General features: G+C 38.2%; 1 protein-coding gene across 3 annotated transcripts; it reads right to left on the bottom strand.

The window, feature by feature from the left end:
* Nucleotides 1–2,808: 2,808 nt before the first annotated feature.
* trappc11 (trafficking protein particle complex subunit 11) lies at nt 2,809–27,053 on the bottom strand. 3 transcript variants are annotated; one of them, XM_083546952.1, is made up of 30 exons: nt 26,895–27,053; nt 25,530–25,765; nt 25,278–25,447; nt 24,598–24,668; nt 22,496–22,610; nt 22,276–22,375; nt 21,165–21,238; nt 20,981–21,077; nt 19,504–19,637; nt 19,054–19,201; nt 16,645–16,738; nt 16,067–16,146; nt 15,551–15,629; nt 14,573–14,627; nt 14,332–14,477; nt 14,179–14,240; nt 13,622–13,754; nt 11,557–11,687; nt 11,210–11,368; nt 10,926–11,113; nt 9,424–9,572; nt 9,199–9,320; nt 8,920–9,039; nt 8,764–8,829; nt 7,941–8,097; nt 7,739–7,850; nt 7,474–7,565; nt 5,802–5,935; nt 4,904–5,071; nt 2,809–3,315 (listed from the first exon to the last, which is right to left on the bottom strand). In XM_083546952.1, exons 2-30 carry the CDS (start codon nt 25,731–25,733, stop codon nt 3,274–3,276), a joined length of 3,402 nt encoding a protein of 1,133 aa, XP_083403078.1. In that variant the 5' UTR covers nt 25,734–25,765; nt 26,895–27,053; the 3' UTR covers nt 2,809–3,273. The 3 variants fall into 3 exon arrangements, with proteins under 3 accessions (XP_083403078.1, XP_083403079.1, XP_083403080.1); XM_083546953.1 differs by having other exon boundaries at nt 25,530–25,759; nt 26,891–27,048; XM_083546954.1 differs by lacking the exon at nt 26,895–27,053 and adding an exon at nt 26,116–26,170.
* Nucleotides 27,054–27,702: the final 649 nt, after the last annotated feature.

Below are 27,702 nucleotides of genomic sequence, written 5' to 3'. Positions count from 1 at the left end.
TAAATATTTATGACCTTTTTAATTTATAAGAGATTTCGTATTCAAATATACAGTGAGGAAAATAAGTATTTGAACACCCTGCTATTTTGCAAGTTCTCCCACTTAGAAATCATGGAGGGGTCTGAAATTGTCATCGTAGGTGCATGTCCACTGTGAGAGACATAATCTAAAAAAAAAAATCCAGAAATCACAATATATGATTTTTAAACTATTTATTTGTATGATACAGCTGCAAATAAGTATTTGAACACCTGTCTATCAGCTAGAATTCTGACCCTCAAAGACCTGTTAGTCTGCCTTTAAAATGTCCACCTCCACTACATTTATTATCCTAAATTAGATGCATCTGTTTGAGGTCATTAGCTGCATAAAGACACCTGTCCACCCCATACAATCAGTAAGAATCCAACTACTAACATGGCCAAGACCAAAGAGCTGTCCAAAGACACTAGAGACAAAATTGTACACCTCCACAAGGCTGGAAAGGGCTACGGGGAAATTGCCAAGCAGCTTGGTGAAAAAAGGTCCACTGTTGGAGCAATCATTAGAAAATGGAAGAAGCTAAACATGACTGTCAATCTCCCTCGGACTGGGGCTCCATGCAAGATCTCACCTCGTGGAGTCTCAATGATCCTAAGGAAGGTGAGAAATCAACCCAGAACTACACTGGAGGAGCTGGTCAATGACCTGAAAAGAGCTGGGACCACCGTTTCCAAGGTTACTGTTGGTAATACACTAAGACGTCATGGTTTGAAATCATGCATGGCACGGAAGGTTCACCTGCTTAAACCAGCACATGTCCAGGCACGTCTTAAGTTTGCCAATGACCATTTGGATGATCCAGAGGAGTCATGGGAGAAAGTCATGTGGTCAGATGCGACCAAAATAGAACTTTTGGGTCGTAATTTCACTAAACGTGTTTGGAGGAAGAAGAATGATGAGTACCATCCCAAGAACACCATCCCTACTGTGAAGCATGGGGGTGGTAGCATCATGCTTTGGGGGTGTTTTTCTGCACATGGGACAGGGCGACTGCACTGTATTAAGGAGAGGATGACCGGGGCCATGTATTGCGAGATTTTGGGGAACAACCTCCTTCCCTCAGTTAGAGCATTGAAGATGGGTCAAGGCTGGGTCTTCCAACATGACAATTACCCGAAGCACACAGCCAGGATAACCAAGGAGTGGCTCTGTAAGAAGCATATCAAGGTTCTGGCGTGGCCTAGCCAGTCTCCAGACCTAAACCCAATAGAGAATCTTTGGAGGGAGCTCAAACTCCGTGTTTCTCAGCGACAGGCCAGAAACCTGACTGATCTAGAGAAGATCTGTGTGGAGGAGTGGGCCAAAATCCCTCCTTCAGTGTGTTCAAACCTGGTGATAAACTACAGGAAACGTTTGACCTCAAACAAATGCTACTGTACCAAATATTAACATTGACTTTCTCAGGTGTTCAAATACTTATTTGCAGCTGTATCATACAAATAAATAGTTTAAAAATTATACATTGTGATTTCTGGATTTTTTTTTTTAGATTATGTCTCTCACAGTGGACATGCACCTACGATGACAATTTCAGATCCCTCCATGATTTCTAAGTGGGAGAACTTGCAAAATAGCAGGGTGTTCAAATACTTATTTTCCTCACTGTATATGTAGGAGTGTTTTTATTGGATATTCACATATAAAGTATACAACTTATTCTTAAGTAACATTTGGAACCCTTCACCCTTCCCAGAGGATGAGGGTAATGAACAATTTACAGAGTGACAAATATAAATGACCATTGTGGACTCCGTGCTACACTTCGGTGTGAGATACGTCAATTGTGCAGGATTTTTTTGGGTGCAATTTTTATATTAGCAAAAGGTTGTGACAAGCGAGCACAACCCCCCCCCCCCCCCCCCCACACACACACACACACACACACACACACACACAAACATAGTAATAAAGTGCCATTTAGGTAAAAATTCTGAAATTCAACATTCTTTTAAATAGCGGCTTTTACAAAAACAAACAAAAAAAACCCTCCAGAACCGTTTTACTCGTAAAGCGACTCTCATTGTGTGAGTGAGATAAACAGGCTTGGGCAGAGGACACCTGTTATCAGCAAAAACCAAAAAATGTTTGGGCGTGTACTTTTACTTACAATCTTGACAAATTTCCACTGCATACAATATACAAAAACCAAAACCCAAGAAATTGCAATATTACAGCATACATAGACATTCTGGACAACTGTGTGCTAACTTTGTAGCAACAGTTTGGGGAATAATCACACAGTTGGGTCCACATAATTTAGGACATATGATGGGTTATTACGGTTGGTTATTATAAAAAAATATATAATAACACACAATGGGGGCACACGACATCTGAGATGGTGTGAAATCAGGAGGCAGTTTTTTTTTTTTCCACCAAAGGCCCTGGAAAAGTTAGGATTTTTCGCTCTGTCTTCTATCTGATTGAGTAAAAAACTCAGTGGTCAAAGTGAGGTTACTTAAAGTACTAAATCATGGGGTTCTAATAAGTGACTCTCATGCTGTATTTCCAGTGTTAAATTATGCTACATAAGATCATATTTTTCTGTATATATTCGGTACATTTTTATGTTCTTTGGCTGCTGCTCATTGGCCTTAAAATGACTGAGCTTTTTAATTGATACTTAATGATAAAGCAGATTAAATGATAAAGCAGAAGACTTAGGTAAAATAAAAACTTGTCAATGTCCCAATTTCCAATTCCCTCACCAGTAGCAAAAACCCTTGCAAAAACCCTTTTTTTTGGGGGGGGAAGAAAATGATCCTGTGCATGGAATAATCATTTATTTTATCATATAATGAATTTACATTAGTAAAAGTTTAGATTAATTTCAATTATTTTCGTTACAGCAGCAAAGGCAACACTCTTCAAAGCACACATTTAAATAAAAACCAAACAACAGCAACCAAGCATGATGTACACTACACCGGATACATGTATTACATCATCACACTGACCACATGCTGGATTTTTAGATCTGTGGCCATCACAGCGTAAGAGAAAGGGAATGTCTTCATCTTGCCATAGAGGAGAAATTCTCTGGGAGGAATCATTACAAGTGGCAGATCAGTCTTTAACACAGTCATACAAACATATCCAATCAAATCTTAAAGGTCTGGCTTCACCGTTTTTTTCTAACCAGTTCCCTCCACACTAAATACAGCTTTAATCGTTATTCAAGACAAATCAAGCTAAACTGGTCTGAGACTTAAAACTTCTGCAGCACATTTGTCAGGCAGCTGCAATCGAAGCGTCTCCATTTCTTCCCTGAGGCTGCAAACAAGAAGAAAGAAAATTTGGGGTTTGATATTACAGAGAAAAAAATAAATAAATCAACAGTATGCACAATTACTATCACCTTAAAGCAATACACTTTTATTATTAATATAAAGTAAGACATGCCACAGCATAAAGCAAATACAAATATACTGCATACATTTGTGTGAAAAATCATTCACACCCTCTTTCAATTCTATGGTTTTACATATTAGGACATAATATAAATCATCACTTCCTTATCAGATTTTATGTCAATACAATAGAATAATTGTTCCCGCACATGGCTTTCCAATTTTAGTTTTCTTTTTTGGTGAAAAAAGCATTTGGACGCTACTCAATTCCTCTTAATACTTATAGAAGGTATAAAAGGTGTACCACACAAGATTTTTAGCTTAATGTTTTTCTAAAATAAATAAAGCCACAGTGTAATATATCATTTGTTGTTAATCTTATGTTGTATTTTCCCAATTCCAATCCTAATACCTGATTTTGTTTATGTTCCAATAAGTAAAAACATAGAATTTAAAGAGGGTGTACTTTCTTTTTCAAATGCCGTGTGTGTGTGTATTATATGTATATATAGGGGTCACCAACCTTTTTAAAACTTAGAGCTACTTCTTGGGTACCAATTAATGTGAAGGGCTACCAGTTTGATACACACTTCTCAAATAACAAATGTGCTCAATTTACCTTTAATTACATGTTAATTAAATATTAATGATATTCATCTGTATCTAGTCATCTATATTTTTTAAATTGTAATTTTTAAATTCACACCAATGCAAGTGTGATTTTGCCAGGGAACCACCAGCCACGCCTCCATCCAAGGCTCAAACTCTCATTCAGCCTCTCCCTGCTCTAATCACCTACACCTGTTCCCCATTACCTTTCCCCTTTATAAGCTCCCGATTCCACCTCACTCATGGTCGGATCTACTCATTGCCATGAGAGATCCACCGGAATTCCTACCACTAGAATTTCCCGTACTTCCTACTTAGTTGTTATATACACACCGACCAGGCATAACATTATGACCATCTGCCTAATATTGTGTTATCCCCTGTTTGCTGTCAAAACAATCCTGAGCAATCAAGCATTAACATCTACAGGAACTCATCTGTTGGATCGGACCACACTGACCAGCCTTCGCTCCCCACATGCATCAATGAGTCTTCGTCCGCACATGACCCTGTCGCCGGTTCACCATTGTTCCTTCTTGGACCACTTTTAATAAATACTGACCACTGCAGACCAGGAACATCCCACAATTGGTCAAACTCACTAAATCCTTATGCGTGCACATTTTTCCTGCTTTTAACACATCAACATTGAGGGCAAAATGTTCACTTGCTGCCTAATAATATTCTATCTATGAACAGTTGCCATATAAAAAAATTATAATCAGTGTTATTCACTTCAACTATCATAATATTTTAATGTTATGCCTGGTCGGTGTAATATACACATGATTAGTTGGTCCATAATATAAGCCTGTGATCACAATGACCTATTTTAGAACATCAATGAACACCTTCAGATTTATTAAATGTAAAGATTCTTCAGGTGTTAATCTGCTGCTCACCTTGATGAAGATGCGGGTGGGAAGGAAGCGGCGCAGCAGCTGGCTGGAGATGTTGGGGAAGCGTAACAGGTTGACGTTGAGCACGGGCAGGTTCTGATAACCGGCCATCAGAGGGTAGAAATTGTACACCATTTCCTGCTCTGTGCCTGGCAAAATCCTCATCCGCACCTACAAACACACACACAGTATTAGTACCCTTTCCCTGATATAAGCGTAATGTTAATCCAGTAGTAAAACACATTAACAAAAAAAATCCATATTAATAAATCATTCATTCATTCATTCATTCATTTAAGTGATCAATCATTTAATAACTGCACTATACCTCATTAAAAAAAGAAATCAAATGTTTATATCCCTTGGGACCTATTGAAACAAAGTACTCCACGGCTGGCTGTGATACACATACAAAAGAACGTGGGTACCTGACTATCAAAGTCATACGTGGGCTGGAATGCTGTAGTGCTACAATTTCCCTTCCCTAGAACCAAGAGCTCCATGAAAAGATGGATGAAGTGAAATAAATTAAGTGTCCTGCTCAGATTTCAGACCTCAACCTAACTGAACACCTGTGGATTGTAGTGGAATTCAGATCCAACCTCAGATAACCTCATCCAACTACACTAATGCTCTTGTAGTTGGAAGAACACACATACACTTTTGAATCTGGTTCTTCTCAAGGTTTCTTCCTCTTATCATATCAGGGAGTTTTTTCTTGCCACAGTCGCTATTGGCCAATGAAGGTATAAACTTACAAGGAACAAACATTTAGGCACTCAAATTTTTACATACATTCCAACTTCAGAAACTTTTATTCTGTGTAAAGCTGCTTTGGGACAATGTCCATTAATAAAAGAACTATACAAATGAAGCTGAATATTAATTGGATTGAACTGACCTGCTTGAGTCCAGAGAACATGAAGGCGTCGCTGGGCTCTACGGACAGATCCACGTCCTGCACCAGCCCGGTTCGATTCTCAATATGGTAACGCACCGGGAGGGACTCACGAACACGGCCAAATGAGGGCAGGTCTACATTCACACAAATGGAATGTGTATACAACAATAAACAAAAGAAAATGGCAATACGATATGAATATTAGGATTGTAATGATTAGTACTATAAGCAGTAGTATATAGTCATATATATATATATATATATATATATATATATATATATATATATATATATATATATACACACACACACACACACATATACATACTAAAATATATATATATATATATATATATATATATATATATATATATATATATATATATATATATTCATTCATTCATTCATTTTCTCCCGCTTATCCGTAATTCGGGTCGCGGGGGCAGCAGTCTAAGCAGGCCCCCGCCTTCGACTGCTGCCCAATCCTCACAGCACCGTCCCTTACGGTCCCTCCTGCAGGTGGTGAGCCCACGGGAAGGCGGCCCCACGTCACTCCGACATCACGGACCTTGATATTTCCCTCGTAAGGGACCCCCGGAGCATAGAGGGTTAAGGGCCTTGCTCAAGGGCCCAAGAGTGGCAGCTTGGCGATACCGGGGCTTGAACCCCAGACCTTCCGATCGGCAACCCAGCGCCTTAACCGCTGGAGCCACCACTCCCCCCTGTATATATATATATATATATACAGTAATTTCTGGACTATTAAGCGCACCCATATATAAGCCACACCCACTGAATTTGACAAAGATTTTTATTTTGAACATAAATAAGCCACACCTGTGTATAAGCCACAGGTGTCTACACTGAAACTAATGAACTTTACACAGGCTTTAACAAAAGTGTCTGTTACACGGTGTAATGGGTAAAATATGTTGTGGCTCCTTTAAGAGCAGAGCGGTATTTTGGGAATAGCCTGCTGCCGCATTTTTTCCGGTATTACTGCATGTGTGCAAGACCGAGGAATATGTCCTTATTATTTTCTGATGCTCATTTCTAAGTTTCTTTGACTAACCCGTAACGCTGTTGCCAAGAAAAATAAAAAAGCACAAGTTTTGGAAACCTGTCTGTGCTTATATGATTTCTGTTGCAACTGGAGTTAGTGAGTGAGCAGCAGGTCAAATACAGAGGAAACTTCATCCATATTTATGATGTGGTGCCGTCTGATTTAGTGGGAGCGCGTCTGATTTAATATAAAGAGTTTCATTGGTTCACCTTCACCCGTTCCGCAATTTCATTGGTCTAATGTTATGGGTCTCAGTTTTTTGGCTTTGAGGTTTGTGAAACCGGGAAAACCCCAGGAAAAATCCATAAATTAGCTGCTTCGTTGTTTGAGCCGCGGGGTTCAAAGCGTGGGAAAAAAGTAGCGGCTTATAGTCTGGAAAATACGGTGTGTGTGTGTATATATATATATATATATATATATATATATATATATATATATATATATATATATATATATATATAAAATTATACAATTATTGGCATCTTTGGAAATAGTTTATGCTTATTATATACTTTATATATATTTTTTATTTTCCTAAAATAATGCAAGAATATTAATTATATAGATTATGCAAATTAATATGCTAAGATTAATTAAAATCTGACTTACCAGCATGCACATACAGAGGAATAGTCTCTACGATGACGTGAGGCAGCATCATACTCGTTTTGACAACTGGTGTCTCGGAGCATGCAGATTTCCTTACAAACAAGTACAAATAGTTTTAAAACCTTTTTTTTAAGCTGTTTTGTAAAAAACAAACAAACAAAAAAAAAAACAGATGGAAACACTGCTGACATACAAATTTGCATAATGGGATTTTATTCACTGTCATTTGGATGATATGAAGTAAGCTATCGCTAAGAATTCACACCTCTTCCAGGAGATGAGGTAATGTCCTGCTGCAATGGTGCTGGTACCGTTCTGAACAGGAGGACATCTGAGACTGAAGCACTCGCTTGCGCACTCGCCGGTCTGCAGCACCACTACAAACACAAAAAATAAACACACAACACTAAACAGAAGCAGCCACGCTGTATTATTGGTCTTTCAATGATTCAGTGCCGTTTTCTCACCTCCCTCCACCTGGCTCTGGGGCTCATCGACAGCAGCCATGTTGGAAGCCAGCTGTAGCTCACTGCTAACTAAATGCACAGGCCACGGAGATGCGCTCAAAATGTCCGTCATCATCAAGAAGGGCACGTCCACGCACACTCGCTCCAGGTGTTCAAACTGGCACAGACAAATAAAACCCCTCATATGGTGTGTTCATTCGAAACACAAGTTGCTTTTATAGGGGTATATTTATATATATATACATACATACATACATACACACACACACACACACACACACACATATACACATACACATACACATACACACATGGCCCTGTGTGAAAAAATGTTTGCCCCTTAAGCTTATAACTGGTTGGGTTCATTTTGTTTTTCTTTAGCCATTCAGAGGTTTGGTCTTTGGTGTGTTTTGGATCATTGTCCTGCTGCAGAACCCAAGTTCGCTTCAGCTTGAGGTTATAAACAGATGGCCGGACATTCTCCTTCAGGATTTTTTTGGTAAACAGCTGAATTCATGGTTCCATTTAACACAGCAAGTCTTCCAGGTCCTGAAGCAGCAAAACAGCTACACTTTTTCACAGAGGACCATGCAGTTTTAGATTTTGTTTTCCATCAATAATAATAAACCTTCATTTAAAAACTGCATGTTGTGTTCACTTGTGTTATCTTTTACTAATATTTAAATTAGCTTCATGATTTGGAACATTAAAGTGTGAAAAACATGCAAAAAAAAACCAAGAAATCAGGAAGGGGCAAATTTACACAACATTACATTTCTATAGATATTAAGTACATTTCGATATTATACTTAGAAAACATTACCTTAGTGGACACAAATTTGAAAGCCACCTCGAATGGAACGACTGTGTCTATGGTCACGGTTTCATCCTGAACAATAACAATGAAGTTAATCGAATTTCGGAGACAAAATTTAATAAATGAAACTGAAATTGTGCACTTTGGTCAGACGGAGCTCACCTTGTGACACCTGCATGTGATGTCTTTACCCTCCACTGTGGTGCTCATTGCATAAGAGACATGGAAAAGAAAGATTCTGGATCCAGTGCTCACACAGCGGATATACAGCTTCTTTTCAATCTGGTTTCCACAAAGTAACACAAAATATTACTCACTAAATATGTATATAAAGGCTATTTATAAAAGCCTATTGATTTACTACCATTGATTTATTACTTTATTTATTTACTACCACCAGCATGTGATAGAAGTGTGTGTGAGCACGTTTGTTAGTTTTACCTTCTGCCCTGGCTGCAGCTCTCCAATTGAAATATCAGTGAGTAAAGCTGGATGTGCTTCATCACACACCTCTGAGCTATTCAGTGTAACGTAGGTCATTTGTGTGAGATTTGCATCCTGACCTATAACACAGACAGACTCGTTATCCTACAATGCACTACCAAATATGCATCTAACTGCTGTGTGTGTGTGTGTGTGTGGGTTTGTGTGTGGGTGGGTGTGTACCAGGTTTGAGGCCAGCAGTGAGACTGACGTCCTTAGCAACTGTGTCCTCCTCTGATTGGATGGTGACGGTCATGCAGTACATCTCATTGGTCAGGGCTGGAGGATCGTGACGCAGCTGTACAGAGATTCTGGGAACTCGGGATATGATCCTACACAGAAAAATGTCATTCATTGAGTCTTCACTCATCATGTTGTTATAAAGTGTTCTATGTGGTGCCTAGCAGTGGGAAAGAGGGATGAAAGATGGTTCATCTTCTTGCACTATAAAATGCTTTCTCTAAAATAGGAGCAAAATAAAATAAAAATCCAAAACTCCAAAAAACCCCAAGTGACGTTTGTGTATCAATACCTTAGGCTGTAACAGGTTGTAAAATTTAAAACAGCATTCAGGAAAAATCAATCGGTGAACACCAGTGTATGTAATGTTGCCAAATAACCTATTAGTTACCAAAGTACAGTGGAACCCGGTTATCTCGCCCTCGGTTACCTCGACAACCCTATTAAGTCGACGTTTTTGAAGTGGAATTCATCCTTTTGTTGTTAAATGTTATGCGATGAACGGGAGGCGAAAGCCACGCTTGGCGGCGCGGAACGTGGGATGAGCAAAAGCATAGAATGAACACCGGCAGGATCGGGGGGGGGGGGGGGGGGGGGGGTGTGTGTGTGTGATCCGCGATGCGCTTTGGGAAGAAAAGTGCAGCCGTTGAGAGAGTGCCGGTGGGAAGACACGTACCGGGATACGCATGAGCGATAACAACGACCGCCGTGAACCAACATATACCAACAATAACGGACAGTGAGAGTGTGGAAGTTTAAATAGGAGCTGGTGATGATGATAAACGAGCACCATATGTGCACGATTGAAGCCGGGAGCTTCAGAGAAAGTGGCCGAGAAAACACCTGACACGCTGAAGTGGGCGCCGAAGGGGGCGTGGCAGGGGGATTCCTGACAGATAAACATGTACTGTATGTATTTTTATAGCATGCCTTCATCAAACAAATCGCAGCAACGCTGTTGTGTAAAAAAAAAACTTCAAAAACACGTGCATGTACATTCTCATTTATTAACGCACATCATGTACATAAAGAAATTTCAAGCACGTTAATATACTGCCGGCATTTTGATTTTCGTTTATCTCGATCATCGGTTACCTCGATGCTTTTTGGCAACCCCCTAGGACATCGACATAACCGGGTTCCACTGTATTTTCATTTGCTCTCGAATATTAACTGGATTCACAACTGCTTTATATGTTACATAGCAAACAACTGACAAAATTAATTTTAAAACAAAAAGAAACGCATGTACCTGTAATTTACTCGTGTAACACTACACGAGTAAATGTTAAGCTTAATGTGTCAGAAAGCATGCAGGTCTTTCAGCTGTTTTAGAAGTTTAATAGTGTGTGTGTGTGTGTGTGTGTGTGTGTGTGTGTATATATGATATATGTGTATATATGAACACATTTGTTTTTATAAGCGTTAAAAAAGGAGTAGCGTACATGGTGCTAGCTTGGATGGAAATGGCATCCCAGTCAAGCTGCTGCTCCAGGACACGGGTCCTTCTCTTAAAAGAGCGTGATGCCTGCAGAGCCTCATGGGTAGATGCGGCGTCACCGCCTCCTCCCCTCCAGTTGAGATACACACAACGACCGCTCTCGCTGCCCAGCATCAGGTCCACATGTGTGATCTGAAGCAGAGGAGTCATTAATAACACACAAGTGAATAATAATAAAATAAATAAATAAATAAATTTTCTTTTACAGAACAATCTCCAATTTTGTACCTCGATCTTTCTTCCGACATCCTCAGTCTTGGCCACAAATTTGAAGCAGTACTTCCGGGCTTTCCCAGGAACCAGACACATGTTCTGCTGTGTAGACGTTTCTAAAATGTCCTTTTCTTTGCATGACTCTTCATCCACCAGGCAGAACTGGTTATACTCCTAAAAAATAATAATGACATTAGAGCAATTACTTTAATTTATACATTTGCAGTAGAAGAAAGAGAAAGGACTGTATATATATATATATATATATATATATATATATATATATATATATATATATATATATATATATATATATACACACACACACACACACACACACACACACACACACACACACATACCGAGTTGCTGAGGCTGACGCCCAGTTTGGCAAATCGGACAGGATGGGGACAGTCGGCTTTCAAGTACACATGTAACTGCACGGGCTCATCGACATGAAAACTGGGAGACAGGAACTTGGCCTTGCATTGGACTGAGACAGAAAAAACACATCACCAAAATATATGGGGCTGCAACTAATGATTATTTAGATAATCAATTAATTAGACAATTTTTTTTTATGTTTTGCTTATTATAACTATATAAAACCCTAATTCAGAGTATTTATTTGATAAAAGTGTACATAAAAAAATATAAAGCCACATATTGGGTTTAACTATCTTTAATTGTGACATTTTAAAGCATATAGTGGCTGCTTGTTGAGTTCATGGGGGATTTCTCCTCATTCTCCAAATTCACTCATGCTGGCTTGTGTCTTTCTGTAAAAAAAAAAAAAAAAACAGCATTTGCGTATGCAAAGTGAAGCAATTTGGGTAACTCAATATTTGCATTGTTTTTAATGATAATTGCAGGTGGAAGTTAACAACCATGCTTTAAAAATCTATATATAATGTAAAACATTATTTTGACAATTTTTGTTTAAAGTTTGTTTGAAAAAACAAAACAAAAAAAAGACATTTTGTTCAGTTGTGAAGATACAGTATAAGCTATTAGAATACATAATACATTAAATTTCGTATAATAATTAAATGATATATGCATAAATGAAATAGAAAAAAAATAGAAAACAAGCATTTGAACTTAGTAAAGCCGCTAAAAACAGATCAGTTAACTGTTGTAGTAGAGTATAAAAAGAGAATGGATGAAACGCAGTAAGCGAACAGGCTTGATAAAAAAAAAAAAAAAAAAGTGACAATGTGATCTGATGTTATTTGCTGCTTTTAGATTTAGTGTTTGTCCGCACCGTTTTAATTGAATTTATCACTATGTCACGAGTGAACTGATTGTGCAACCTGATGCAATTCACGACAGAACAGATCCAGTGTGACTGTGATGAAGTTACAAACAACCACAGTTACACAACAGCACTTCATTACACTACACCATTTTCACATGATAAATTCTACAGTTTTTACTCACCCTGTTGATGTTTCGTCTTCATCGGGGACTTGGGGGGACACACTTTTTCCTGCTGATGGTTGACCCTGAACTCTCTGCCATTTCGCAAGCGGCTGCGTATCTTACTTAGTGTGTATCACACTAAAGCAAAACTTGAGCTGCCCAACTAATCGATAACGACATTTATTATCGATCATTATCGAGTCGTTGTTGCACCCCTTAAAATATCTAGTGTCCTGCTCCTCACAAAAGCAGACAGACATGTACAATGACTTAGATTTGCCTTTTTAGTTTTTTTAGCCAAATTATTTTAAGTAGTAAGGTACATTTATTGGCCTGTTGTTCCGCGTCATGCACCACTGCATGCTTGTATAGAACAGAGATTCCACAAAAAAAACCCTAATTTACCAACATACCCTTTTAAACCTGCAGATACTCAGTACCCCTACAGTCCGTTCTGCAATGGCGTGTTCTTTACACTAGCCAGTTTTTTATGTCTTGAGGTTACAATTTATCATCATGTGTGAAATGAGGAAGTGGACTGGCTGGCAAATGAATCGATAAGAAGCACACATTATATTTCACACTGCGGTATTAAAAGGACTGTAATGAGATACTGGATTCATTGTTGTTGGCTTGGTGTGTATTTATGTTTTAGAGCTGCCATATCAATTTCCCTGTTCACAGATTTCAGCATTCAAAATCTAAATGAAATTTTAATAATTTTTACATATTCAAATGCTCATGGACTACTATCGTACTTATAGGTTTAGAACAAATGACACTTGAATTGCTCCATGGGTCTATTTATAAATAATTAAATTGATCAGTTATCTAAATAAATGTAAAAACAAACAAAACATATGTCCTAAAGTTTTAACTGAGTATGTAGAGCACTACATAATTATACAGTGTTATACCCTACACCAGTGGTTCCCAACCGCTTTTTTCAGGAGACTTCTATTTTGAAAATTTGTAACTGCTCACACTATGTTTATCAGTACTCACTGAAGGGGACATAGTCCTGCACTTCAACGGTGAACTCGTTATTGTTGGCCAGTGAGACACGATCACTCCAGAGCACTTGAGCTGCCTTTACAGAGCCTGGGTCACACTCCAGCTCCGGCTCAGGAACCTCGTTCTGAATAGAAACAAACATATATATAGTTTAATAACACACAATCTGTGGCTTCAATCTGAAATTGTGCAGCAAATAAAAAGGCTAAACTAAAGAATACGAAACAGTGCTACTGTTTTCAGATGGGGATGCAGTACATGGTTTTTCTTTCCTGATCAGACTCTCTTTCTAACCAGTAACCAGCCATGAATCAATCTGTAATCACGTGACCTCAATGTAGAGAACAATGCCTCCACTGTGATTGGAAAAATTCTTTTTTAAATATTTGTAGAAGATCTACTGAATTTCTCCCCGCATGAGGTAAAGTGATTGGTGTTAGCATTGTGCAAGCTTAATATTGAGCAATCACAAGCTAAATATGACTTGTCCTTTATCCAATTCTGTATGGTATTTCTATTGCTCCAAAATTTCTCCCTGATTCACTCACCATAAGCACTCTGATCAAGTTCTTCTCAATCCTGGACTTTTGTTCGTCACGCAGAGTAGAAGCTGAGCATGGACACAAAGCCAGAGTTTTAAACACACTAATACTGCATGCGCCAGACCTAAAGGAGAAGATGGTAATGAAGGAATGAGCTACCTCTGCCCACCAGCTCCAGTGAGTAGGTGATGTAGTCTTTAATGTGGCCCATCAGGTATGAGCATTTCAGTGCTGTACCCAAGATGGAGGTGAGCAGAGTCCACCAGCGTTCAGTACGATAGTCGACCATCACATAGTCTAGCAGTCTACATGAAACACACACACACACACACTTTCATTCCTACACTTGTTCAACTTGTACTACACATAAACAGCACTACAATTAGACCAGGTCACTCACTTTAATGCTTTAGTGTAATCCTTGGCATTGTAATACTCCTCACCCATCTGGACCACTGCAAATACACATACGATTATTACGTCATCTACAACAAACATGCTGAAACCAAGGCCCCGAACGACTTGCACGGTAATATTATACTTATTTTATAACTGGCAAAGTTACAAACCTTTACTCTATCCTGAGAGTTGCCCCAGTGCAGAACCCAACGTCAAACATTAATGAACTGACAGCCAAGAAACCCTACTAAGAGTCAGCAGAATGCACTGCTTTTATTTACTGCCTTGTTTTTGCACTTTATTCCGTATCCTGCCTGTCTTGTTGACTGAGTTTGACCTCCTCTTTAACTGTTTTCGATCAGTGGTGTTAAACTCAATGTTAAATCCTGTTCGTTTTGCTAAAACATCGAATCAATGGAATTATTTCAATTGAATAGTTTTTTGTTTATCGCGGGCGGGTTTGGAACGTGATCACTGCGATAAATGGGGGATTACTGTATATATTTATTCTTTATTACTTAAAGAAAACCAATCAATACTATTGCAGCTTTAAGTACTGTTATATATATATATATATATATATGTATAAAAACAAACAAACAAACAAAAACAAAAAACACCTTCTGACCAATCAGATTGGAGAATTCGATATTTCTTTGGTGTCAGTCTAATAAGATGAAACTTTTCAGCTTCCGTCAGCAAAGAAATTTTTTTTTAAAAGTAGAACCAATCGGTTGTACATTTGGGTTCAGGAGGAAATTCTGCATTCCATGAACCGGTAAGCAGTGGCATAATTCCTAGTGAATAGCATTGCAAACGCAAACCCACATTTGTCGCAAGCACATAGGTGAGCATTTAAGTGAAACAATGTTTAAAGTGTGAATGTAATGTAAAGTGTTTCCCACTGTGAAAGTGGAGTTTCTAAATGGTCAAACGGATGTGGAGGAGGTGATGCTTCAGAAACACGTTGCACACTCACTCAGATGGCTCTTCATGCGAGGACACTTGTACTTCTTAAACTGGGCAACGGCATTACTGAGCAATGCAATGATCAACTCCTGTGAAAACACACACACGCACAATCCTTTATAACCATTCAGTACACGCTAAAATCATGAACGGACATGTTCTCATATACAATCATACTGAATTAAAAAATATATATAATATTATTACAAAATAAATACAATAGGAAAGTACAATATTATTATCATTTATGGCAGGCCCTAACAAAACACTAGAAGATATTCACTTATTCTCTTTTCAACAGTTTGCGTGTGAAAGTTAGGTGTGAAAAATGGTCTCTGCATAATTAAACAGAAAACTTCACCAGAGCAGAATTTATTTAAAAAAAATGTAAAATTAAATTGTGCGATTAATGAAAGAGCAGAAGAAATGTAACGACAAGAACCAGGAACATCATCAAATGGCTCGAGTGTGAAAAGTGTTTTTTTTTTTTAACAGGTGATAAATGTGGATGTAAAAAGAGGCTGACCGAATGCAGTACGTCCTTCTCCTTTAGCTGGAGAGTAAGAATGCCCTGTTTTTCTCTCTCTGCATCAGGTGGATCAATACCTGTAAAAAAAAAAGACATCATGCAGGAATCCTGAGAACCTGAACATACAGATGTGGTGCAAAAGTGCAGAATTATTCATACAGTTTTCTATCCTAGATCTAAAAGCCTGTACATGCTACAATAAATGTGCAAATATTTCATTAAACATAGGCAGTGTGTATGTGTGTACAAAATGGCTGCCTCATATATCCTGAGATCATTTGTCTTGATGCTTGTGCACTCCCTCAGAAAAGATGACGCTGGAGGAACACCAGCGTCAATAGTTGACAGTAGCGCACATGTCACACTACACAATACTACTCTCACACTACTCTTAAAAGGAAACCGAGTATGAAATTGCTAAACCTTACAGACAAACTGGGAGGTTTTGTCTCTTACATGATCTATTGAATGTTGGCTCTAATCCTCCAGACTTGCAGAAGATTCGTATGTGAACAATGCTGCTCACTTAGCACCATCAAACTGAAGTACATTCGCAACAAGGTTTAGACACTCACTCTGATGGCCTTGTCTCCATTGTCTCTGTCCATAAAAATCCAGAGCTCCGGTGTTTGTCTCCGAAGGGTCCAATGTGGGGAAGCTAACGCTGGGCTACAATAAGGATCACAAGTAACAAAAAACAACAGCATTACTATACTGTCTATACATTCTTCACAAATATATGTTCGAAAATAATGCACTAAAACAGATCCAGTATCCAAACTGACAAATATCAAACAGTTTACATTTACACATATGACGTCCTTAAACAGAGCGAGTTAAAAAAGTAAAACCATATTTTCATCAAGAAATATATTCTAATGCTGGTTTATTAAGACGATGACTTTTCTGCTACTCCCATTAGGGGTCGCCACAGCGGATCATCCGTCTCCATACTACTCTGTCCTCTACATCTGCCTTTTTGAATCCAACTACCTGCACGTCTTCCCTCACCACATCCATAAACCTCCTCTTTGGTCTTCCTCTTTTCCTCCTTCCTGGCAGCTCCATCCTCAGCATTCTCCTACTGATATACCCCATGTCCCTCCTCTGCACATGTCCAAAATATTTCAATTGGGCCTTTCTCACTTTGTCCCCAAAATGTCCTACATGCACTGTCCCTATAATAAACTCGTTTCTAATTCTGTCCATCCTCGTCACTCCTAACAAAAATCTTAAATGCTGGTTTAATAGGACATGAACTGAAAATTAGTATAAAACATTTTTGCGAGAAAAAAATAAAAATAAAAAGATTTGTTTAAAAGTGCAAGTTTGTTCCGCCGGCTAGGTGCCAGAAGAGGGATGAGTCTTAAAGAATGTCTTCTTATACACAGAGAGTGTGGTACAATGCAGGGTGAGAGTGCAGTAAATAGGTGCTGTATGACTGTACATTAGACAAGTATACAAGTGGTCATGTAAAGAGATTAATACGAGACTACTGGATTTCACATCAGTGGATTTGATCATTTGGACAAAAAAAAAAACAATGGACAATGGACCCGACATGTGAATCCATACCAGAGCAAAATCCAAGCCATGCGGTCAAATTAACTGTCTGCAGACTTCAAGAGCTGGGGCAAACCACAGACTGAAGTGGCCTCCATAATTCTCAAATGAAAGAAGGCACAACCAGGATTCTTCCTAGATCTGGTCACACAGCCAAACTGAGCTATCAGGGGAGACAAGTATTAGAAAGAAAGGTGACCAAGAACACAATGGTCACTCTGACTGAGCTACGGAGATACTGTGTGGAGATGGGACAAAGTTCCATTACAACTATCAATGCGCCTTCCACCAATCTGGGCTTTATGGCAGAGTGGCTAGAGAGAAGCCTCTCCTGAGTGCACAACCCATGCTTGGAGTTTGCAAAAAACAAAAAAAAAAAAGCACTTGAAGGACTCTCAGACTTTGTAGAACAAGATTCTCTGGTCTGATGAAAACAAGATTAAACTGTATGGCCTCAATTCCACATGTCATGTCTGGAGGACAGGACTGGGAGAATGGTCAGGGTTGAGGGAACGCTGTATTAAGCAACATACAGAGATATTCTAAATAAAAACCTGTTACACAGCGCTCAGGACTTTGGTCTGGGCTAAAGGTTCACCTTTCTACATGACAACAACCCACAGTGCACAGTTAAGACAACACAGGAGTGCCTTAGGTCCTAGAGTGGCCCAGCCTGAGCACTGATTTGAACCCTTTCTAACATCTCCGGAGAGACCTGAAAGTCCCCATTCAACCTGACCGATCTTGAAAGGATTTGCAAAGAAGAATTTAAGATTTCCCCAATCCAGGTGTGCAAAGCTTGCACCATACCCAAAAAGACTTGAGATGCTTCAACAAAGAACTGTAGTAAATGGTAAATAGTAAATGTAGTAAATGGTCTGAATACTTATGCACATTTAATATTTCAGTTTTTGTCTTTTTAAAGTACAGAGAATTCTAGAAGTCTGTTTTTACTTTGTCATTATGGTGCACTGAGTGTAGATTAATAAGGAAAAATAAGGCTGCAACATAAAATTTAATAGTGAATATATATATATATATATATATATATATATATATATATATATATATATATATATATATATATATATATATATATATATATATATATATATAGAGTCTCAATACTTTTTGAATGCACTCTAAATGTGATTACAAAAAAAAGTCAGATTCAGAAGCAACTCAAGAGATCAGTGACCTGGCTTTAAAAAAACATTATTTTGTAGCTCAACTGAGAAATGAGGAATGAGTATGCTTTGTCATGGTGAGCAAGCTGCTTAGAGAGTAAAGCGAGTGCATGATAAGATACAGAGTGACAGAGAGAGTGTGTGAGAGAGAGAGAGAGAGAGAGAGAGAGAGAGAGAGAGAGAGAGAGAGAGAGAGCGAGGTAAAGAGTTGGGAGTGTGTTTTAGTAGCTCTACCTCATGGTTACAGAGTTGGGCGGCTTGCTGCTTGCGTTCCTGGGCGTAACAAGCAGCCTGCTGGTAGTAGAAACCAGGGTTCTGTGTCTGGATGGCTGTGAGGCCCAGTTTAATCGCCTCATCAAACAGATCACCAAATGACTGGAACCTGTAGAGGGAGGGGGGAGGGAAAAGGGATGAACAAAACACACACACACACACACACACACAAAAGGAAAATGTAAAGACTACTGCGATTTTAAAGATTTCCATGATTACGAACTACAACACTATACAATAAGACGTTACGGAAACCAACCCTGAACCAGTTAAAATGATTAATGCTACATGAACACTACATCATATGCTCTCAGCTAGCAGTAAGGCGATCTTGTTGCTGCGAAAACACTTCAGAAAAAAAGAAGAAGAAAAAAAAAACTAAAAAAACTAAAAAAAACAATGGTCTCTTACTGCTTAGACATCCAGGCGGTATGTTCGAAGGCCAGCTCAGCACTCCCGATCTTCTTCTTGCACAAGTCAATGTGTTTCCTGAACTGAGCGATGGCATCCAGTGGGGTGTTGTGCTGAAAACACAGCCTGCAGATCTAAAGTGAGACACCCGTGGGAGAGAGAGAGGTGAGATCAACATCGGTTTCACAATTGTGTGTGTGTGTGTGTGTGTGTAAGTTTTTTTTTTTTTTTTTTGGCCGGAAACATGACATGTGGCCAGTACTGGTGCACAAAATGTTGTATGTGGTTTTTTTAAACTTCAATCGCATGATGGGCAAATGGTAATCAAGATTATATTATTAATGCTGTAGTCCTAATTGTTCTGTTTCTTCTCAAAAATACTCAAATATTATTACTGATGCCTTTATTTATTTAAATTTTTTTTAAGCTGCAGTTTGTAACATCTAGTTCTTTTTTATAACCTGAAATATATCATACTTTAGCAAAACAGTGTTGCAGTGCAATATATGAGATTTTCTTTGAATTTAAATCCTCGGTTTACATACGCAATAAAGACAAAAGACACCCGACTAAAAATCCAAACCTGTTCCAGCATGACATTGCTCCTGTGCCCAAAGCCAGCTCTATGAAGGTATGCTTTAAATGTGGCTGAATGAGAACAAATCTTTACAAGCACACTGCAAAATCTAGAACATCTTCCCAAAACATTTTGAGGTGATTATAACAGCAAGTGGGAGCTAAATGTGGACTGGAGTTTAAAAATTAATAAATAAAACACTTGTACCAAGATGTCCACAAACTTTTGACCACACATTGTATTAAATGCTTCACCCACACCGAAAAGTCAGGACAAGCTACAACTCATTATGCAGTAGTATATTTGCAGTACTTTCTGCAGACATGATGGGGTGATTTGGCTGTAAAAGAAACAACGTTGAAACCTGCCATTTCCAATTCCCATAATAATCTATAGAGAAAATACCTTATGAGGAAAAACCTCTTTATAAGGACATTGATTTAAATGGTGTGTGTATTTCTTAGCTAGAGAAGTTATGATAACTCAGCTGCAGCATTTACATGGCAGATTTATACGGATTTGTTCAGTAACAAAAATTATTTATATGTTTTTTATAAGATATCGTTTCAGATGATGTTCTATGCTCTGATAAGTTCCTTGTTCATATCCATGTTCGTCATTTACACAAAAAGTCAAACTCAAATATTATGAAACGTTTGTTAATATTTTGTTTCTTTTTTATTCATATTCAAAAGGGAAGGAAGTGAAAAGCAGAGTAGCAGGAAGAAGCAGTCAGTGTACTGAATATGAAACTATTTATATAACTTTTTTATAAAGCTATTTATATTTGTTGTTTGTTAGATTACACTACACCCTGTACCCCATGTTATCGTCATTCTATTAATTCAAATCAAACAATATCACTGGAAATAAAAGCTGATGACGATTCTGAAAACACACCTTATAATTGATGAACCCAGCCAAAGTCTTGATCTCCAGCATGTTGGTCTCATGGGCTCGGAGCTCATGGATGAGACTGTATGCTGTTTTATAGTATCTGTTCAAGAGATAATATAAATATTAAAAGTTTGTGTGTATTGTTTCTGAAAAAGTCCTATTACAGTGAAAATAGCATGTAACGTACTTGAGAGCATTCTGTGTGTCCTGTTTGAGCTCGCTGAAGAAGCCAGTTTTAAACTGGTGCCTCACAAACAGCAGCTAGGAAACAAAAAGGTGAGAAAACCAGCAACGAGAGGCATTTGAAGCTTTTTAATCCCCGATAAATTTACAGGAGTAAAAATTCTAATAGAAATCTGACTTTTTTTTTGCAGTTCAGTTCCAAAAATCAGTTATAGAATTAATAAACAAAAAGAGGACGCAGTATAAAAATAAACCAATATATAATCAATTACATGTTGCACCATACAGGAAACCACATAATAATGCCATAGTAATTTGAAAACCCCTTGTGCCCCCTAGTGTCTACATTGCGCAAAGCAGTGATGCAGTTTTTTCCCCTCATCCTACACCGCATGTTTTACATTTAATCCCACATGAAGTGACCAAATTTCACAAGAGAAATAACAACAGGCATCTACAATCAGCTCTAAATCAATCAGGTCAAAAATTATTAGAGTGTATATGAGGAGATTAATGTTTTGATGAACTAAAAATATTTCACAGTCAATTTGTCAACATTTACAATGTAGCTAAAAATTATAGTGTGGTTATTTCTGGGATATATCAGGTTTATTGTGGCTGCTAACAAAGAAGTCAGACAAGCAGTCACATGTTTTTATATGTAAACCTACAAAAAATGATAAAAACACATGCAAAATGTTTCCAAAAGAAAACCAACTACTAGCATCAAACACCTATTAATCTCCCAATCAAGCAGCTTACAAAATGAGGAACAGATAATTTTTTTTAAAAAGTCACGTTCCTTGTGGCTGCTAATAAACAAGTCACAAATGAAGCTCAAAACCACATCATTTTCTGACTCTTAAAACCAAAGCAAGAGAAATCGATCACCAGTTACCCTTTCATTCAAGTACTATAAAAGCTTTATCACATTTCAGACATATAGATTTTATATTGATAATTATTTAACGCTAATCCAGATATAGCTATGAGACCTTTAAAGAGCAAATCCTATGTGCAGGAACAACCCTCTAACACTGACCAAACAGAAACAAAACGGACTGATTTGGAGCTCAGAATGAGTCGTGGTGGCTCTTCAAACATCCAGCGAGTACCTGATGAGTGGTTTTATTGAGGAACTCTTTATGAGACTTCACTCTCCGAATCTCGTTGTAGTAATAGGTCTGCGCGTGCTCGTAAAACGCGTTCTCCAACCTACACGCGTGCACATGGAGCAAAAAAACACAAATATCAAACTACACAACATAAACAACACAACAAACACTTGCAACAATATAACATTCCCTTATTCCTGTACAATAATTCAATTCTGACCTGATGATGTAGCCCACCAGGTGATCGGTGTGAGGGAGGACAAACAGGGACTTTGCTGAGAGATCGCAGGCATTACACAGAGCCGCAGCTCTCTCTGACGCCACCACATCCTCACCTAACAGAACAGCAAGCCGCAAACAGATGAGTATCAGCAATCAGCAATGTATGACACAGACCATATAAACTAAACTGCGTGTAGATTATATAAAACAATTATTATTTTAAAGTCAAGTGATCGCAGAGCTGTTTTTGTTCCTTGGATATTTGATTATTCAGGATGTGTATACAGATAGGATAGATATTTGGCCCTTCGGTAGGTGTATGCAGATGTGGCACAAATTAGGCGTTTCAGTACGTGTATACAGATGTGATGAATATTTGGTAGGTCAGTAGGTGTATACAGATGTGACAAATTAGGCGTTTCAGTACGTGTATACAGATGTGATGAATATTTGGTAGGTCAGTACGTGTATACAGATGTGACAAATTAGGCGTTTCAGTACATGTATACAGATGTGACAAATTAGGCGTTTCAGTACGTGTATACAGATGTGACAAATTAGGCGTTTCAGTACGTGTATACAGATGTGATGAATATTTGGTAGGTCAGTACGTGTATACAGATGTGACAAATTAGGCGTTTCAGTACATGTATACAGATGTGATGAATATTTGGTAGGTCAGTATGTGTATACAGATGTGACAAATTAGGCGTTTCAGTACGTATACAAATGAGCCAAATTAGGCGTTGCCGTACGTGTATACAGATGTGATCAATATTTGGTAGGTCAGTACGTGTATACAGATGTGACAAATTAGGCGTTTCAGTACATGTATACAGATGTGATGAATATTTGGTAGGTCAGTATGTGTATACAGATGTGACAAATTAGGCGTTTCAGTACGTATACAAATGAGCCAAATTAGGCGTTGCCGTACGTGTATACAGATGTGATCAATATTTGGTAGGTCAGTACGTGTATACAGATGTGACAAATTAGGCGTTTCAGTACGTGTATACAGATGTGATGAATATTTGGTAGGTCAGTATGTGTATACAGATGTGACAAATTAGGCGTTTCAGTACGTATACAAATGAGCCAAATTAGGCGTTGCCGTACGTGTATACAGATGTGATCAATATTTGGTAGGTCAGTACGTGTATACAGATGTGACAAATTAGGCGTTTCAGTACGTGTATACAGATGTGATGAATATTTGGTAGGTCAGTACGTGTATACAGATGTGACAAATTAGGCGTTTCAGTACGTGTATACAGATGTGACAAATTAGGCGTTTCAGTACGTGTATACAGATGTGATGAATATTTGGTAGGTCAGTACGTGTATACAGATGTGACAAATTAGGCGTTTCAGTACATGTATACAGATGTGATGAATATTTGGTAGGTCAGTACGTGTATACAGATGTGACAAATTAGGCGTTTCAGTACGTGTATACAGATGTGATGAATATTTGGTAGGTCAGTACGTGTATACAGATGTGACAAATTAGGCGTTTCAGTACGTGTATACAGATGTGACAAATTAGGCGTTTCAATACATGTATACAGATGTGATCAATATTTGGTAGGTCAGTATGTGTATACAGATGTGACAAATTAGGCGTTTCAATACATGTATACAGATGTGATCAATATTTGGTAGGTCAGTATGTGTATACAGATGTGACAAATTAGGCGTTTCAATACATGTATACAGATGTGATCAATATTTGGTAGGTCAGTATGTGTATACAGATGTGACAAATTAGGCGTTTCAGTACGTGTAATACAGCCCTGGCAGATATTTGGCCCTTCAGAATGTGTATACAAATGTTCACGATATTCTGTGCTTTAGTACACTGATTAAAATGATTCACTCCACCAGATGTTACAGATCGCAGGACCAGATGTTACAGATCGCCTTTATTATTGAATTCAGCATGTCAGAGTGTAACAAAAAAAAAAAAAGACCTGTGTTGTAGTTAGGGCCCTCTCACGGGGTACATGTAGAGAAAAAAAAAGCTTCCCTGTGTTAGTTTTGGTGTCTGATTTATCGCTCGAAACACAAACTTTAAAATGTAATAGAATTTAGCCATACCAGGTGGAAGAGGAGTTTTCTTCTGGATTAAAACAACCGCAACTTTAGTGTTTCTGCCCTGTAGACTTGTCCTATAAAACAGAAAAACAAAACAAAATAAGATTAATGTGTTAATTATTAATGAAAAGCATTACAGTATGTACTGGGAACACACAAAGTTTAAAGGTGCAGTTTGTAATCTTTTTTCCCCACAAATACTGGAACTGATTAGATGATTTTAAAAGGTATTTTAAAAAAAAAACTGGGATTTTAACAATTTAACACCAGTTGCCTGATTACACCTTTCTGGCCCAGAAATTAGACCTTTTTCACTAAAATGCACCGTATAAAATACACAATTTCAGCTGTGGTTATGGGTAGTGATTGGCACTAGGACAATATAATAATGATATCAAATAATACTGTCACGGTTCTCTTTTTTTTTGCAAAAATATGACAACATTTTTTACCAGCATTTAATAAGCAACAAGCAACTAGTGATTTTGTGTTAGAAGTTTGTATTGATGCATTGCCGAGATCATACGAGTCCAATTTTTGCCAACGATACTGTTCTGTTGGATTTTGTTCACAGATCTCTATTTACAATCATATAAAACATGCTCAAAATATGCTCTTAGAGGAAGAAAAAAGGAATGATCAGGCAGCAATGTGCCCCGAATCCACATCCTATTCACAGCTACCTGACGATCTCCACTTTGGTGGCGCACTCGGACTGCTTCTCCTTCCACTGAGGGTCGTCCCAGTCCAACTCGTAAAACAGCACCACCAGTGCAGGCACAAGGTTTAAGTGCTTATTCATCCAGCCTGTCTTCAGAATACCCTTAGGGATGTACCACTCATAAGAGGTTCTCTGTTTAAATACATCAGAGCATAAAGTCAGCTTTGAGATCTTCTATCAAGGGGACTGTAAGATTGATTCAGTCACTTTTTACCTTGGTTCGGCATTTTGGGTACTCGTGGTCTCCTGGAAGCACTTTAAATGAAATGGGCACTCTGTCGGCCCGTCGGTTGGCGCAGAAGGCGTCCCAGATGGCACGATGGATGGCGTTGTAGATGACGTCGAGGCCTGTCAGAGCCACAAAGGCCATTGGCCTGCAGCACAACTCGGGCGGGAGCTCCCACTGTGTCGGACTCATTTTCCTCAAGGAGCTGCTGCTTCAACCTACAGCTAAGATGAACAAAGGCCCTAAATTACTAGATCATTACTAGATCATTTCTACTTAAAAAAAAATTACTACATTTGTTAGACAATATCACAAAAAAAAATAACTACATGTGCTGGTTAGATTGTTCATAATTTCTTTGTGAGCGGATCAACATTCCTGCACACCTCCAAATGAAGGGTGACATGGCATTTAGTCTTAGAATCAAAAATCAGCTTTATTTTCCTGACAGGTAAATAAATACTGGTATGTAAAACAGGACATGTAAAAAGTCCTGGAGGATACACTCTTCAGGAATGTACAGCATTATCAAAATCAGATAATTTAAAACACTGTTTCAGATTTCTACCAGTACCGATAATTTGAGGTCAACAGATTCATCGGTTTTGCCGATTAATCAGCGACGATATTTGATCGCAGGATCTTGCAAAAATTCAGTAGTGATAGTTTTTCCAGGTTGCGTTATACAGTTTGAATCAAGAAACAAAATGTCCCAATGCCAAGAATATGTAAAGCTGTTATTCATGGGGGTTAATGAAGGGAAGGATTTTTAAATGGAAATAAAGTTTAAAGAAATAAAAATAATAAAAAAGTCATCATTTTTTGTTGCATATAAAAAAAGGACATGCATGTGTCTCAAAAACCAAAAAACTATTGACAGTCTCTCTTTCTCTCTAAACATAAATATAGAATAGAATAGAGGTCATGGTCATTTGAGTAGTAAGGTGTACTGTGAAATGCAAAATAAAATGAAATGTCAAATAAGTTAAATTGTTTTTAAAGGCTTCTCATATACACAGCGTACTTTTTATTTCTTTTGTATTTTTTTCGAGCCAAAGAAGGACATGAAGAGCTTCAATAGCCCCAATGTCAGTCTTATTACCTCATATTGCTGTAAAAAGCCACAGCAGTACTTTATGAACTACACAAACTCTTAAAAAAAGACACTAGGAATTCTGTTGTTAAAGGTCACATTGCGAGTTTAATGTAAATATAATTATAATACTAACGCTACGGCACTGACTGGTCTTTACCCCCGTGCAGCTAACGGCTAGCTGGTTAATTAAACACTTCTTTACTCAAGATCAGTATGGCAGAACTGCAGAACCGAACTGTTCATGATCAGTTACTTACCCGTGTGTGTGTGAATCTGATCAAGGAACAGTGAAACTCCCCGACATTTAAATGATTTCTACACCGTGTTTATGTTGGTGGGGCTTCAGGCTAACTGACAACCCATGACCCACGGTTCTCTTTTTCGGTGGTGTACTGTTCCCATAGGAAAAGACATTACTGCCATCTGTCGGTTAGGTTGAAAGTATGCAGGGGAAAAAACAGGAAAACTTCCAGAAAGAAATTGTAATGTGTACATTACTGCACAGTAATATTCTTTCTTTACATATTACAGCTCGTTAGAAAGAACAGAAAGACCAGAAGAGATGAGAAAAAGGAGAGGAGAGAAAACGATAGAAGAATTATTTTGAAGAATTAAATTAAACCTGCTCCTAAACTTTTTTCCTTTATTAAAAAAAAAAAAAAAAAAAAAAAAGCAGTCATGAAAATAGAGAAGGCAAAAGCATTTGAATAGCTTTGTTTTATTTAAGTACTGTAAATGAGTCTCTTATGAACAGCTCATGGCGCCTCCATCTGTTTCGTTGCAGCACGACTGCACTGTTCTCCACGCGCGTTCAAGGTAACGTGCACGGCGCTAGGCGCGTTCTCGCACCGACATTTAATGAACAGTGGACGTCGGCGTTTGCATTTACGCTGGTTGCGTAGCGAACTTCTCTAGACTATCTATTTTAAGCTGTATTTAAGCAACAGCGCCCTCTAGGGTCACAACATAAAACGGTCACAGAGTCTGGTGTAAAACTGGGCTTCACCGTGGCTCTGTCCCCTGCGCGACCTTTCTGGGATGACCATATCTCAGGTAGGAGAGATG

The sequence above is a fragment of the Silurus aristotelis genome (assembly GCF_946808225.1).
Source record: "Silurus aristotelis genome assembly, chromosome: 7".
Classification (NCBI taxonomy): domain Eukaryota; kingdom Metazoa; phylum Chordata; class Actinopteri; order Siluriformes; family Siluridae; genus Silurus; species Silurus aristotelis.
The sequence above is the reverse complement of the archived record's forward strand: the minus strand, read 5'-3'. Positions and strand labels throughout refer to the sequence as shown.

Coding starts and splice junctions, on each gene's coding strand:
- trappc11 (XM_083546952.1), bottom strand. CDS start 25,733: ATGAGTCCGACACAGTGGGAGCTCCCGCCCGAGTTGTGCTGCAGGCCA. Junction 21,078..21,164: donor GACACACAGAATGCTCTCAA/GTACGTTACATG, acceptor TCTCTTGAACAG/ATACTATAAAACAGCATACA. Junction 14,478..14,572: donor GATTACACTAAAGCATTAAA/GTGAGTGACCTG, acceptor TGTTTCATGTAG/ACTGCTAGACTATGTGATGG.